This window comes from Watersipora subatra, chromosome 1 (assembly GCF_963576615.1).
Source record: "Watersipora subatra chromosome 1, tzWatSuba1.1, whole genome shotgun sequence".
Taxonomy (NCBI): domain Eukaryota; kingdom Metazoa; phylum Bryozoa; class Gymnolaemata; order Cheilostomatida; family Watersiporidae; genus Watersipora; species Watersipora subatra.
In genome coordinates this window covers 27156-42969 of record NC_088708.1, presented here as the reverse complement: position 1 = coordinate 42969, position 15814 = coordinate 27156, and the positions used below count along the sequence as shown (strand labels likewise).

The window sequence follows — 15814 nt, the reverse complement described above, 5'->3', positions numbered from 1 at the left end:
CAGTCTGGAATACCTAAGCGTGAAGTTGCTTGTACCCCTCAAATAGTGAAACACACGTTTAGTAGCTGTGAGGTGTGTCTCTGTTGGGCAGCTATTGCACTTTGAAAGTGCTCCCACTGAATATGATATGTCAGGCCGGGTTGCAACAGCTAAGTACAGCAAACTGCCTATCATAGATTGATACACAGTTTGATCAACTGGCTTGCTCCCATCCTCCTTAACTAGCCTAACATCTACTGCTGCTGGTGTAGCTACTGGTTTACAAGCTTCCATCCCAAATCTCTTCAAGAATTGCTCAATGTAAGTTACATGTACTTGATTCAGGCATACAGCATTTTTATTTTGCACAACATTGATACCTAGTACATACTGCAGACTTCCCATGTCTTTCATTTTAAATCTAGCAGCTAGGGACTCTTTGGCTGCACACATTTCGGATTCAGAACTGCTTGCAATAACCAAGTCATCGACATACATGGCAATTATAGTTTTCTCAACATCATGCACTCTGATGTATACACACTAATCTCCACCTGACTGACAAAAACCCTGCTGTTTTAAAAAATCATCTAAAACTGCATTCCAGCATCTAGGTGGTTGTTTCAACCCGTATGTGCTTTTCTGTAATTTACATACCGATTTTTCAGAGCCCATTTGACTAAACCCTTCCGGCTGCTTCATGTATATTTCTTCTTCAAGTCTGCCATTAAGGAAAGCGGTAACAACATCTATTTGGTGTATGAGCACGTTGTGGGAGGCAGCATGTGAAATCAGTGCTCAATGCTCATAGAGAAGGGAAGTTGACCCCCGGGGCAAAAGTTTCCTCATAGTCGATGTCATACTTTTGCTCACAACCCTTAGCCACTACTTTACCCTTAAACCTGTCTACCCTGCCTTCACTATCATATTTTAACTTAAAAACCCATTTACAGTTTAGCGCTTTACGCCCTTCTGGTAGCTCCACCAAATCCCAGGTTTCATTTTGAATTAATGACTTATACTCAGCATCAGCAGCTGCCTGTCATTCCTTAGACTGAGAACCTGAGATAGTTTCGGAATAACTGCGGGGCTCAAGTGCGTCACATGCTTTCATAGCTATATAATCAGCACAAGCACTTGTGTACTCATCAATACCAAATCTTACAGGTGGCTTATGAACACGAGTAGAACGACGGATTGCTTGTTGGATTTTCAGTGCCATTTTCAATTGGGTCTAGGCTTGCATCTACATCACGTGACTGTGGTTGATCAGATAGATCTGTTTGACTGGGCAGCCCTAACTTTGAATCATCAAACACAATATCGCAATGCACCACTACTGTGTCAGTTGTGGGGTTGTACAGCCTATACCCCTTGCTTCTGATGCTATATCCAATATAGATCATGCGCTCAGCTTTGACATCAATTTTGCCTCTTAGCTGATTTGGAATATGGGCAAACGCTGCGCATCCAAACACCCTAAGGTGACTAATGTCAGGTCTGCGCTTGTACCGCAGCTCATAAGGAGTTTTACTAGTAGCCTTGGTGGGTAATCTATGTTTAACATAAGCTGCATTAGCAATGGCTTCTGCTCAGAAACGCTTTGGCAGCCTCGCTTGCGCTACCATGGCCTTAGCAGATTCGCATATGGTTCAGTTATAGCGCTCCGCTACCCCATTTTGCTCAGCCGAGTACCGCACAGTAAGCTGATGTAGAATGTCACAAGATGATAGATAGTTTACAAAATCTTTCCCAATATATTCACCACCATTATCACTACGTAAAATCTTAATACCCTGGCCAGCCTGATTGCTAGCAAAAGCCTGAAATTCCTTGAACTTAGAAAATACCTTAGATTTTTCACGCATGAAATAGAAGAAAGCATGTCTAGTATAGTCGTCAATAAAAGAAACAAAATGCTGGCTACCACTGATGGATTTTGTTTTCATTGGGCCACACACATCAGTATGTACTATTTCTAGTCACCTACTAGACTTAACAATACCATCTTTAGAAAAAGGTTTTCTAGAGATTTTTCCCAAAATACAAGGTTCACACACAGCTATTTTGACAGTAGACAAATCAGCTCCTGTCACTAAGTCTCTAGCATTTGCCGTGACAGATGCACTTGCATGCCCTGAGCGTTGATGCTATAACTCTGAAGCTACAGAAGCATGTACTTTGTTGAAACATGTGTCCAGATAATAGAGTTTGTCAATCAAAGTTCTGGTGGCTCTGACCTGGCCAGTCTTGTTCTTCAGCCAACAGCGAGAGTGGTTGAATTGCACGATAACACCATGAAATGCTGCTGAATGCATGGAAAACAGGCTCACCTTCATTGCAGGGATGAGGAGTACATCATACATAGTATTTGGTTTAGACTTGTTACAACTTACAGTGGTGTAGACCTCTACCTTACCAATGCCGACTACATCCAGCTGATGGCCGTCTCTAAGGCTTACCTTCAAAGGCTTTCCAAACTCTGTAAACTCTTAGAATATACTCTGGTTAAGTGTCATGTGACTCGTGGCTCCAGAGTCAATGAGCCACTTGCATATCTTACTGTCAGTAGCGTTAGTGTTTTGTATGGTGAACGCTGAGTCAGAGCTGCTCTCAGCTTGATCATCTGCAGCGTGCTTTGCAACGTGTTTTTGTCGATGAGCGTAACCACCAACGTTCGATTTCAGTTCTGGGCAGTCTGATCTCAGATGATATAGACTCCCACATCCGTAGCACTTCCTGTTGCGGTTCTGTCGTTTGCTTTTGAGTTGCCTTCCCTTGTTGGCAAGATTAGCAAAGTCTGGTAATGATAACCTTGAGTTTTAAAATGGTTTTCATCCTGGCATTGGGCTTTATTTAGTATTGTCTGTTGTACATACCCCGTCGAAAGGCCTGTATCCACTCTAGCCTCCAGTGCTGTCACTAGTGTGGATAGGTTTTTTGGAAGACTTCCCAGTAGAGTCACAATCTGATCTTTTTTAGATATTACAGCATTTACTGCTGCTAGCTTATCAGTTAATTTTTTCATAAACTTTAAATGCTGCTCCACAGAGGAGCGCTCTTTCATTAACGCTCGAAAGTATTGTTTGTTGATGAATAGTTTGTTTGCTAAAGTATCCCGCACAAAATGTTTTTGTAGGGTGTCCCACACTTCTTTTGGCTTATCACAGGTAGTGATTAAGTATAGCAGATCATCGCTTACCGAGAGCACCATCGGCTACATAGCCTGACTAGTCTTTTTCACAAAGGTTGCTTTGGCTGTTGCTTCTGTCAGTTCTTTAGCAGGCCCATCCACTAATTCCCATAGCTTCTTAGCTATTAGCAGGTGTCGTAGTTTAAACTTCCATGTGCTGTAGTTGTTCCTTATCAGCTTGTCCAAACTTAACTTTTCTTCACAAGTCGCCATGCTTGATGCAGTTCAGTAATAAATAGTAAAGTAGTCGATTTAATAAGCCGCTATGACTGGGCCCATAACCTGCTGGAAATATCTTCTCAGGTGTATGCTGACTAACTGATTTATTTGCAATTCTACCAGAAGATATATACACATGAGATGTAAAAACAATAGTTTGACAATAACAGATTAATCTGGGTTCAAGTAAGGTCAAAAAACCACATTGATGACTTGTGACTCATGTAAACATTGACCTCATCTATGAGTCAGTTAATGTCCATTGAATTACTTCCTGTACAACAACAATCGTGCTAATTCTTCTAGGACAGATCCATCTTTTTTGTAATTTTAGGTTCCCGGTGATAAAACGTTTGATATCATCAAGAATATTATTAATTTTCGATAACTATTTGAGGATTAGATACACCCAACCAAAGGTTGACAATGTATGCTGACTATACATGGGGATTATTCTGTACTTTGCTCGTATGAAACTATGTTGTCTGCGGGAGGAACTTTTTCTGAATGACAGAGTAAGTTGACTTCCATGGTATGTCAGAGGATATACAGTTTACAATTTAGAATTGTTCACTACTAAAATAACATTAGACTACATTATTGTAGAAAATAGATTGTTAAGCTGTGCTAGTAACTTCCTTTCCCGCTGAGTCTATGCGATCTGTCTCTGCAGGCAAATTAGAATTTGCATCCTTGAGCCTATAATAGCGTGTTAAAAATTTATGTTACTTCCAAGATTTCTATAATAAAAATAGCTGAAATACAAAAATACTTCATTTCATTAATTAAAATCTAACTTGAAATTAAAATTGATTGCAAAAAATTTATTAAACGCTTGCTGATTGCACTTACTATAGCCAAATTTGATCGTTAGACAAGCTGTGTTCACACAACTTGTGTTGGTCACACAACTTGTCACACTTGTATTGGTGTGAATGCCAATACATAGTGTTCACTTAACGCTAGCTTGCCTTTTCACATGATTAGCTGACCAAAATTCATAGAGTTTGGCTCCAAAAGTTCTAATATGTTCACTCTATCTGAAGTTTAATAACAATCTGTTTCTTGTCTCCATGTAAAAAGTTTAGTTAAAGGTTAACTTGCAACAAAATTCGCATTACAGTTATTTGGTATCAAAAGAATCACCATGTCTTACTCTGTTGTGTTGTAAGTGCCAAATATGTGGAAATGTGATTACAAGCTCTTAAACGCTCAAAAATGAAAAGCCGCCGTAGATTGGAATATCTTTATTTCGATGACGTAACCACGAAATTTGGTTATCACCTTGTCACGTATGTTCTCACGTAAATTGAAAGGCCAATAAAAAGCTCAATATAAAACTTATCGTAGTACTAGTTTATGACAAACACTTTGGGTTTTACCGAAGACCCCGTATCAAATATAGATGCTTGCTACTTTACAGTTTTGTTTCGGCATTACTCAATCGTCAAGTCGTAATCTGATCATGTGACCCAATACTTCGCAAATAATTTTTGCAGCACTTTTCGATTATCACAGGTGACCAACAGGCTCATCATGATTATCAGACAATGATATGTACTCCTTGGAGCTAGGGTTAAAAATTTTAACGATTTTACGGTAAGTTATCAGATATCAGTGCTAAAAGTTACAGCATTACAATGACAATAAAATAGACGTGTAAGAACAATAGACATAGTATTATTGAATGCGTGAAGTATATTATTTTGTGAAAATATTTCGATGAATAATGTTGCAAGAAAGTGTAAACAAAAACCATCTCTCACAACTACATCCCATTTGAGCCGTTTTGGAAAGAGAATCCAAACTACGGCGGTCTCATGTGGCTGCGATTTTCTGTTCGTTTTTGAGCTTTGAAGAACTTGTAATCACCTTTCCACATATTTTGCACCTACAACACAACAGAGTAAGACATGGTGAATCTTTTCATATCAAATGACGGTAGTGTGAATTTTGTTGAAAGTCAACCTTTAAGACTAGATGATTCAAATAGCTAAAGGCTGGTTTACACTATATATTCATATGTCAGCATTGTTCTCTCAGCAATTATTAGTCTACTACTAGCATCGTAAAATGATGACATCACCAAGGTGACCCGAACAAATTGGGAAAAATTGAAACGCTTAAACTTTTTCGATAGTTTGCCGAGTATTCACAACAGCCTAATCGATGAGCACCACAATCCACAAAGCCGGTGCAATTAGCACTACTTGAGCAGTAGTGATTGGCTGTCATGAGTTGCTTGACTTCTATTTTCTTCATGACAGTTGCTGCGGAACTAGTAGTTTATCAGTTTGGCAACTTTTCAAAATATTATCTTGTCTTTAAATTTTATTTTACATGATACAAAACATAGAAGACATCTTAAACGTTATGAAGATACTTAATAAGTTTGCAGAGGAATGTTAGCATTGCAATTTTATCACTAAATAAATGCTGTGGAATCTTCAAAAAAAGATTTTTCATTTGATAGCAGATGAAGGTATTGTCCATTTTAAATGTATAGCAAGAAACAGGGCTCCTAAACTTTTGTTCAACAAATATTTGATTTAGCTGTAATTTTAGTAAATCTAAAGATACCTAACTTTATTGATTTATGCAGGCATACCTTATCACAACCATAACTACCTTTTGCAATGGGCAGACAAATCCTTATTTCAAGCAAAACTTCATGTGTCTTTGAAAAGTGTAACAAGCTTTCAATGATCCTGACCTCAATGCTGTTTTTTATCTGCCCTTAAGCTGAGATTTTGGTTTTGTGGGATTTATCTTAGAAACAGTAGCCTTGATTAGTACATCTTGACTAGCACCTACCTGCCTTTAGCTAACTTACTACGAGTGAAATTGGCTAGCAAGTGTCTATAAGTTATGCACTCTTGTTGTTAGCTCAGCATTGCAAGTATGTAAGTTGCTGATATACTGGGATATCTAACATACTTACTCAAGTTATCTTATTATATGAAATTACGAATATTTAGCAAAATCTCATAGCTGACTTTCTAAGTGCCTCTTTTTAGCCATTTTAAGCAGGTAAACTTCACTTTAAATGATAAACAGCAAGTGAATCCAGCCAAGTACAAGGCTGTAGAACCAGCCAATCATGAAGCTGCAGTAACAACTAGCTCCTGTTCCTTCATACAATATTTGATAAATTCATCGTGTATCACTGTTTGAATAACTCTTATTCAGCTCAGCCAATCAGGAGACAGATAAAATTATTATAACCAGCTACAAGCTACATTGTATAAAGAAGCTTGTAGTAATCAGAGCAGGTGACAAACAGTATAGCAGCAGGTAAGTATAATTTATATATTTATATTAGCATCTGTTGATATTGTAGCCTACTTACTGGGAATAGTAGAGTAGATGAGGAGAGACATTGAGTCAGTGTGATTATAATATAACTCTGATTTCCTGAGACTATCACTCTCTACCCTGAGGAGACTCATAGAGTCTGTCATGTAGTGAGGTTAAGTTAAGGTCAGGAGGCTCTGGTCTCATTCCTTAGTCATAATCAGACCAACAAACACTCCCTACTACAGATATTTCATGTTTCTCAGCTTTGCCAGAGTATGACATACCTGGCCTTATTTTTATACTCTGTAAATATCTAGGGTTCACACGCAGCCACTCTGTTATGGTTGGCAGATTTCCAAGTCAGCATTTGAGTCACATTTTGTACCCATTTTCCTATCATAATTTACCGTATGCAGCAGCTAATAGAGTGCAGTACATACATTACAGTTAAACATGGAAGGATTCCTGAAGGAGTATGTTAGAGATGGAAATATGGATATTAGTGCGTTGAAGGCAGCTTTAGAAACAGTCCAACCAGCTGATCTACTGAGGTTACTGATTACTATCAAGCATGACTCATACACAGCAATTATGGTAGCAGCAAACGAAGGACACACAGAAGCATGTCGTCTGCTTCTCTCACCACTTAGAAAAACAGCAGACGAGTTGCTCTGGATGAAGAGGAAGGATGGATGGACCGTACTACACATTGCTGCATGTAGGGGATACAGTGAGTATGTAGAGTTATTGATGGACACGGTGAGTTATGAGAGGAAGTACGAGTTTGTAGCTGAGAAGAATGTATACGGTACCACAGCTATAGGAGTGGCTGCATGGTGTGGAAGTAACAAGTGTATAGAGTCCCTCCTCAACAACTTCTCCTCCCTACAGATAGAATTCCTATTAAACATACAGAATAACATTCTCTACACTCCACTACACTATGCAGCACGCAATGGAGAGACAACTGCTCTGAAAGTCATGTTAAGATCCGTGTCTCTAGTGACTGCCTCTTCCCTCCTCAACATAAAGAATCGTGACCAGAAGACTCCATTGGAGGAAGCTCTGTTCAGGGGAAATAAGGAATCATCAGAGCTGTTGAAAAGATGGCCAATGGAGCCAGTAGTAGAAGGTAGGATTGTTATACAGTGTGATACCAGCTACTCACTTGAACTATTTTACTGCTAAACTCTTCAGTCTCAGCAACTTTCTCCAAAAAATTTAAACTAAATATTAGTAATTAATTCATTGTATACATTTACTGTTGAACCCTTGGACATAGCCTGGGGAATTGCATATCTATTTCTCTTTGAAATCACTGATTCTTGCATAGACAGAGTGCTGTTTGTCTTCAGCCTCCTGCTGAACAGTTTATAGTCCGAGTATTTAAATTAATATTAATATTCAAAACTGGTAGAATTGTAGTGATGTTATCAGCTCTTTAAATATTAACTCCTTGTGGCAGACTCAGTAGCTTGGCTCTCGTGTTCCACACTAAAGGGTCTATTAATATTTCTGTATTTTGAAATGCTTGAGATGTGAAGAATTTAACACAATAGTAATAATACTATGATTATTGCATGTAGTGGTAGACTAGTGAGTCATTCCTTCAAGCTGAAGTTGGAGGTGAAACAGTACACTTTTTTATGAATAGCTAATCATCTATGCAGTAGTTTTTTAGGGAAAGTAAAAAATAATACTATATATACCAACTTTTACACTGTTTTACACTGCTGTAGATTATCCACAGCATTTTCATTGTTAAACAGTTTGAGTTTTTAACATAACATGACTTTATCCTTTGTCATGTTTAATAGTAAACCGGATGGCAGGCTAAAGTACATACTGTGGCAGCCTCTTGCTTCAATATTCAGGCTTTAAATCTATAACAATACCATTATTTGACATTAAGATTAAAATTAGATTACCTATTTCTTATTTTACAAACTCTAAGACAATGTGTGGTTCAATTTTCTAAGGCAGATGCTAGCAGGAACAGCTAGTATGGTGCTGAGTTCTGTTAGAATTTCATATTTGCTAGTGCGGCTTAGAGAATTCTTTACCAAACAGCAAGGTTAATTTTACCAGATGCATGTAACCTTAATTCCAATAAGACTAGTAGATGTGAAATGAGCTTTTATTTTATTCAAACCAAACTTCAGGTCATGTCATGTTTTGCTTGACAGGCAATAACTACAAGATTTTACAACTATTTTAAACAATGTTGGCCTGATTTTGACTTAGGTCAATAGCACACCGAGTACTCGGCTTGGTCATGCTCACCTCAGTCTACCTGCCTGCACCTGCTTGTGTCTCACTGTTTGCCTATGTTTGTCTATGCTGAGACTGCTTAGAGAATTCCTTACCAAACGGCAAGTTTAATTTTACCAGATGCTTGCAACCTTAATGCCAGTAAGACTGGTGGATAGTGAAATGAGCTTTACTATCTTATTAGCTTTTATTCGAGCCACACTTATCGTTAACACATCAGATATTGTCTCTTGTTTGGCTTGGTAGGAATAACTAAACACTTTTACCGCTATTTTTCGGTACACCAAACTGTGTACCAAACTCTTGTTGATCAAATGATTGTCTGGTAAACCCCTTCGAGGAGGGTACAAGTGCGTGTATGCAGCAAGTTTCAGTTCTCAAGAAGCTCAAGCAAATAGGTAGCCTCTGGCTAGCTGAATAGGACGACTGCTAATAGTATCGCACAGCACCTCGCCTTTCAAGAAAATTGGCATGCTTAGCAGCCTGCCCGCGCCAGCTTGCCAGCCGTGTCTGCTGGTGTCTTTGTCTACCTGCATATGGCTGTGTCCGCCTGGCCACGCCAGTTTGCTTGCCCTGAGCTAACACTGAGTCGATGACAATCATTCGTTGCACCACCAAGTTGGCTACAATTACTTGCTACTGTCGCTTGGCACACAATGGTCATACGTTCTGGTCGCCAAATTATAGAGTCAATTGCCCTGTTCGCGAGCCTGGCCACTATTGCCGAGCCAACAAACAGTCACACTCTTATGCTGCCAATTCATCTACGATTGCGCATTATTGCGGCCAAGTATTTGAGTCGATTGCGTTCACATTTAATCTGTCAATCAGCTTATTTGTCCCTTTCAACCAGCTTACAAGAATATCCACCAAGTTAGCCCGCCTGATCAAGCCGATTTTTGAAGCTTGCCTCTCGAGGCTCAAGTTTGAGCTCTGCCGCCCATATCGGCCAAGCCCTCTGCGTGTGCCTGTCTCTACACTTCTCTGTCTCTACACCCCTCTGCCTATACACCCCTTTGTCACTACACTCTTTTGCATCTACACCCATCTGTCTCTACACAACTCTGCCTTTACACACTTCTGTCTCTACACCCTCTTCTTTTTGTGCTTTTACATCCATCTGTGTTTCTTCGGTTTTACGTACTATCTGAAGATTTTTTTTCACTATTTTGTAACATTGGGTGAGGCTAAACAACAGATTAAAACACTGCAAAAAAAACTGAGCAGCAGGCAGGAGGTAACTTTCTGTGTAAGTGTTTTAATAGTCCATTGTTAGTACAGTACTGAAGAAGAGAAGTCAGTTACTTCTGTAATTGACAATGCATATCAATGCTTTGTTAGCAGGTAAATGTGCAAAGGTACATATACACACTGATTTGTTCATTGCCTGCTGGAATTGTCAAGTGTTAGCAATGCAAATGTTGCATGTGTATCAGCAAGTTCTTTTTTCACTCTGTTGCAGCTTTGGATGATGCTAGAAAACAAATAAAAACACTGCAAATAGAAAGGGACCAAAAAGTCTCAGCTCTACAGAGACATACTCAGCAGCAGGCAGAAGGTAACTGTCTATGTCATTGTTTCACTAGTCCATTGTTAGTATAGTACTGAAGGGGAGAAGTCTGTTGCTTATGCAATTAACAATGCATATCAAAGCTTTGTTAGCATTTAAATGTGCTAAGGTACATCCAAGCACCACTGTATTCAGCACCTGCTGTCATTGTGAAATGTGAGCAGCAAAAGTATTGTATATCTATCAGCAAGTTATTTTTTCACTCTGTTGCAGCTTTGGATGACGCTAGACAACGATTTACAACACTGCAAATAAAAAGTGACCAGAAACTTTCTGCTCTACAGAGAGAAAGCGACCAGAAACTATCAGCTCTACAGAGAGAAAGTGACCAGAAACTCTCAGCTCTACAGAGAAAAAGCGACCAGAAAGTCTCAGCTCTACAGAGAGAAAGCAACCGGAAAGTCTCAGCTCTACAGAGACATAATAAGCAGCAGGCAGAAGGTAACTTCCTATATTATTGTTTCACTAGTTCATTGTTAGTATAGTACTGAGGAAGAGAAATCAGTTACTTCTGTAATTGGCTATGCATGTCAGAGTCAGGGTAGGCAGATCTATTTACATCCAAGCACAAATATAAGCAGTAACAGTATCGCACATGTAACAGACGGTTTTTACCCTCCCTTTTATAGCATTGCTTAAGGCTAAACAGCAAGTAACAACGCTACAGGAGGACAGCAAGAGGATGTTGTCATTAGTGCAGGAAGAGGCTAGACAGCGGAGAGCAGGTACTTTTATTCCTTATAAGCCCTATAAGACTATTTACTTTCCACCTCATATCTTGAGTCTCTAGTATCATCCAATGCTAGTAACCTATAAAATACCAACTAGTATATATTATACTAGCTGTGGTATTGCTCTGAAAGTCTGATTCTATAAGGTTGTTGTTGATCAATCATGGCTCACTTCTGGTAACTTTATGTGGATATGTTGATGTTGCTTGAGTTACATAGTAAGTGAGAATTTACTGAATAAGCTCATGGTGTTCAATCAAAATGGCGGCAGTTTGACTTTTAGACTGCCTTTAGCATGTTGATAGAGATTTGTCATTGATTTCTCTCGGCTCATCACTAAAAGTAACCCTTGTTTATACATTAATTATAATGAGAAATATCTGTTTATTCAGAATTGTCTGCAACTCAGAGGAGGCTGGAACAATTTGCTGCATACCTACAGGCTCCAGGTGATACAAATTGTACAGAAAATCAATGTCACGACCCAGACAGTTGATAGTGTGGTAGCTGCAACTAAAAATTTACCCAGACAGACACTAAAGGTGTCAGGTGAACTATGATTTGGACAAACCAAACCGATAAGACGACTTTATCCGAACCGGCCAAATTCCAGCTGAAAGAGAAATGACCAGCCGGCCCTCGAGCCGGAAGAGCACGCCTATTATAGTGTATTGGGATACAATAGAAACGTATCATCAAAGTGATCATATTTTGTTCTCTATATTGTAATACACCCTGCTAGTAATTTCTTATTCTTGATTAAATATACTTATTCTTTCAACTTTGTCTCTTCATCCGTAAATATTGCACTGTTAGACTTTCTTAAACAACCACACTATATAAGTAAATTATTTCAAAACTTATAACTTCGCTACATGAGGCAGCGATGATGTCGAATTGATGAACATGACTAATAGTTCTTAAAGATGTGGTTGCGTCAATTTTGAGTTGATCTTAAAAGAAAGCATTTTTTTCTCTATCAGTTGATATGTTGTTTGTTGTGTTAGGCGATCTCATTGTCAAGGTATTTGAAGATTGAAATCGAAAAAATCTGGTCACGGTAAAAACGCTCAGGCCAAAAAAACATGCCCAGACTTGCCCAAAATGATGTCACACGTGATTTATCTGTCAATATATCTCGTATTCACATCGGCTATTTGCGATAAAAGTCTAGTCCTACGCGGCTCCATTGGCATATATTTTATTTTGTATTTGCTCATGTTGGTTAGAATAAATTTTAAACCCCGCTACAGATACATTATTATGAATGTTTCAAAGGCCTCAAATAACGAAAATTGAAAATTTGTCTTACTCACTTTCTCCAAATGCTGTGTAAACATTTGAGTACCGACTACCAATTCTAACGGTCTACGTTAATTCTGTCAAGCAAACTATGTAGTATAAGGTCTTTGTATCAGCACAGTTCCGCCGCTACCCACACTAACGATATACAGCCTCCCAAAAGCCCCGCCCACATTATGTCTGTCGCCTATCCTTGGGGCGGGGCTGTATATCATTGCCCACACTGAAAACTAGCTTCTTACTACCGTAAGTAAAATAAGCAAGCTGTTTCTTTGAAAAGAATATACATAGAGATAGAGTTTTAAGGATGAGAAGTCGACTGCAAACTGGATTTGAACTCACATTCTCCAGTTCTGCGGACATCCATATACCGTATCCAATTCACTACAATATTCTGCAAATCATGTTTTGCATTATCTTCAACAATATAATTTCATTATATAATTTTTACAAGCAAAAAGATTGTCATCTCGGCATAAAGCTTTTATTAAAAATATTTATCAAGTCGTGGCCACTCACATAGTTTTAGCTGATACAATAAGACAAATTCATCTACAGCAACAAACTCAAACAAAACATCATGGTTTATGCAGCACACATTCAAGTCTCTCTTTCTCCTTTATGGCAGTTTCCACACTGACAAAGCTGCTTCGGCTGGTGAGACAACATAAACATCCTGTAATCAGTAAAACAAATGCAATAAATATATGTCATTCATAGATATGTCATTCTAAAGCGTATCTACTGAAAGCTTTCAAATTGGGAGTTTGATAGATTGCGAGTGTAATTTTAAAAACGAATAAATGTTTAACAAAGGCACAAGTACGCCAAGCCAATGATTCGAAGCTTTGATTCTGGAAGTTAAAGATTTGCATTGATCAATCGATTTTCTTCACTTTCTACATGTGAAAAGTGAACATCTAAAGTCAAATCATAAATCTAATTTACTAGATAAAACTGCCACAGAAAATTTGAAGCAAATGTAGCTAGGTGAACCGATAAAAAAGCATAAAACGATGATTAGTGATAGCAAAAAGTTATAGTTTTATTAATTATTACATGTATTAATGAGTATTAAAATACAGTCAAACATGGATAACTCGTCCACGGATAGCTCGAACACATGGTTAATTCGAACATTTCCTTTGGTCCGTTCCCACGTAATGATAAATTGCTATAGATAACTCGAACTCAACACTGTTAATTCGAACTGTTTTTTTGCCCAACGGCTACCGAAACGGTTGTTATCGCTTTAGAAAATCACTTTATTCAAAGCCATAGAGGTAAACTTCATCTTTTCGTAATTCATAAGCGTCGTTATTACCACCATCGGCAAAATATTTTTGTCAACGACTTTTCTAAAAGTTTGGTGAAAATTGATTTATACTGCGATACAATGAACAGCACGGGCTAGCCGGGTCACGCGCGCAAGGATTTTCGCCACGCACATACAAAACAAAAATCGCATGGTGTTTTGTATGTGCGTGGCGAAAATCCTTGAGTGCGTGACCCGGCTAGCCCGTGATGAATAGTTTTCCGACGTTGATTCCGTGTTGAATCAACGTCGGAATGTTGAATGTTTAAAACGTCTTAAAATTGGTGTAATTAAACGTATACGTTGTCTGAGCTACAAAAAACTATTCATCGTTTGACCTAAACACAGAATACGTGTGTACATTCAATAAGTATCTATTAAAAAAGCGTGAGTGATATAGAATGTACCGTAAAACCTCGTAAAACTTCTAATTGAACTGCCTCGGAGTGTTGCTCTTAACGAATCCCAGGTAAAGTAAGGTAATCTGCATAAACTTCAAGAAGAAATGGCAAAATTGGTCGTGGGTAAAACCCCAAAAGAAAAAAATGTCTTTTCTTTTGAGCATTTCAACAACGATCAAGTTTTGCCAATGTCAATCTGAAAAACGTCCTGGCAATAACATCACCTCAAACAACAAACCAATCTCAAGTGATAGAAAAATCTCTATACTTTTTCATGAAAACGTTTTAAACTTTACATTAGAAGCATTAAATTTGAAACAAGCCATTTGTGCTTTTGATTTATATTGTGGTGGATTTGCCACCACGTAAATAATGCTTTTTTATATAGGGAGTTGTGCCCTATTTTATTTTTATCTTTTTCCGAAGTAGCTACGCCCTCGTGGGCTGGCCTTATGTTCCTAATTTGCATATGTTATAGTATATAAAGGAAGGCATCAGCCTTATTATTTCGTTCTGAAATACATGTTGTTCCATGAACCATCTCTCTCTTCAGTTTTTCTGATAAGGAGAATTACTTGATTTATCGCAAGTATCTCGGCATTTTGCCTCTAAGCGCTGCTCGGTATATCAGGACAAGTCGACCTGTCGACCTGTCGACCTCTACTGGCTGTCGACCCTGTCGACCTTGCTGTAGACTGTCGACCTGTCGACCAGAGGTCGACCCCTGTCTAGAGACAAGCAATTGCGTTGCCTATAGCGTAAGACGTCTCGTACGCCGCTGTGTGTTGGTGACGCGATCTAACGTAAGGTTGCCCGAGTTGGTGACTTGTTACCTGTAGCATAAGACATTCCATATGCCGCTGCGTGTTGGTAACTCGGCCTAACGCAGTGCTACCCGAGGTTAGTGATTTGTTGTAGTGTAAGACGTTTTGTACGCCGCTACGTGTTGGTGGCTCAATCCAACACAATATTATAGTTTGTATATGTACATGTATCTACTAATAAATAAGTAAATATATGGACTTGTGACAGTGCTCTGATAACTTGAACGCTCTGATAATTCGAACACTTTTGCTCGGTCCCTTGAAGTTCGAGTTATCCATGTTTGACTGTATTACCTTTAGTATATTCATCAATCTAAGCCATTGTATTGCTAGATGCTAAAGATTAAAAAGAAGCCGTCAAGAACTCACTGTGCATACGTATCTCGCACGCGCAGGAAATTACATTTTAGCCTCAAACAGGGAAATATAATCTGAATGTAAACTCAACAGGAAACTCTATAGGAGACTCAAAGTAAACGATAAATTTACCTCCATTCTCCGATCTTCCTCCGTAGAACTTTAACTACCTGATGCCAAAAAAACTCGGCGTCACCTTCGCAGTAACTTTACAGCAATTTTTACAATTACATGATGTTGTTCGCCAATAAAATGTGTCGATTGAGTAATTCATTAAAGTACCGATGTTAATTAATTTAGTAAATATCGATGTCTATGCGATTTAATAATAGAGTAAAATCCCTAAATTTGAGAT

General features: G+C 38.5%; 1 protein-coding gene and 1 long non-coding RNA gene across 2 annotated transcripts; both read left to right on the top strand.

Moving 5' to 3' along the window:
• Positions 1-7141: 7141 nt before the first annotated feature.
• Positions 7142-10857, top strand: LOC137385505 (serine/threonine-protein phosphatase 6 regulatory ankyrin repeat subunit B-like). Its single transcript, XM_068071978.1, has 3 exons — positions 7142-7820; positions 10422-10517; positions 10814-10857. Exons 1-3 carry the CDS (start codon positions 7142-7144, stop codon positions 10855-10857), a joined length of 819 nt encoding a protein of 272 aa, XP_067928079.1.
• Positions 10858-10892: 35 nt separating this feature from the next.
• Positions 10893-11977, top strand: LOC137385614 (uncharacterized). Its single transcript, XR_010977785.1, has 3 exons — positions 10893-10970; positions 11159-11254; positions 11653-11977. It is a non-coding gene; the product is annotated as an uncharacterized lncRNA (long non-coding RNA).
• The last annotated feature ends 3837 nt before the right edge of the window (positions 11978-15814 follow it).

What these genes read in the sequence shown, in the direction of transcription:
- LOC137385505 (XM_068071978.1), top strand. Translation starts at nt 7,142, where the DNA reads ATGGAAGGATTCCTGAAGGAGTATGTTAGAGATGGAAATATGGATATT. An exon ending in AATGGAGCCAGTAGTAGAAG is followed by an intron (nt 7,821 to 10,421) that starts GTAGGATTGTTA and finishes ACTCTGTTGCAG; the next exon opens with CTTTGGATGATGCTAGAAAA. An exon ending in TACTCAGCAGCAGGCAGAAG is followed by an intron (nt 10,518 to 10,813) that starts GTAACTGTCTAT and finishes TCTGCTCTACAG; the next exon opens with AGAGAAAGCGACCAGAAACT.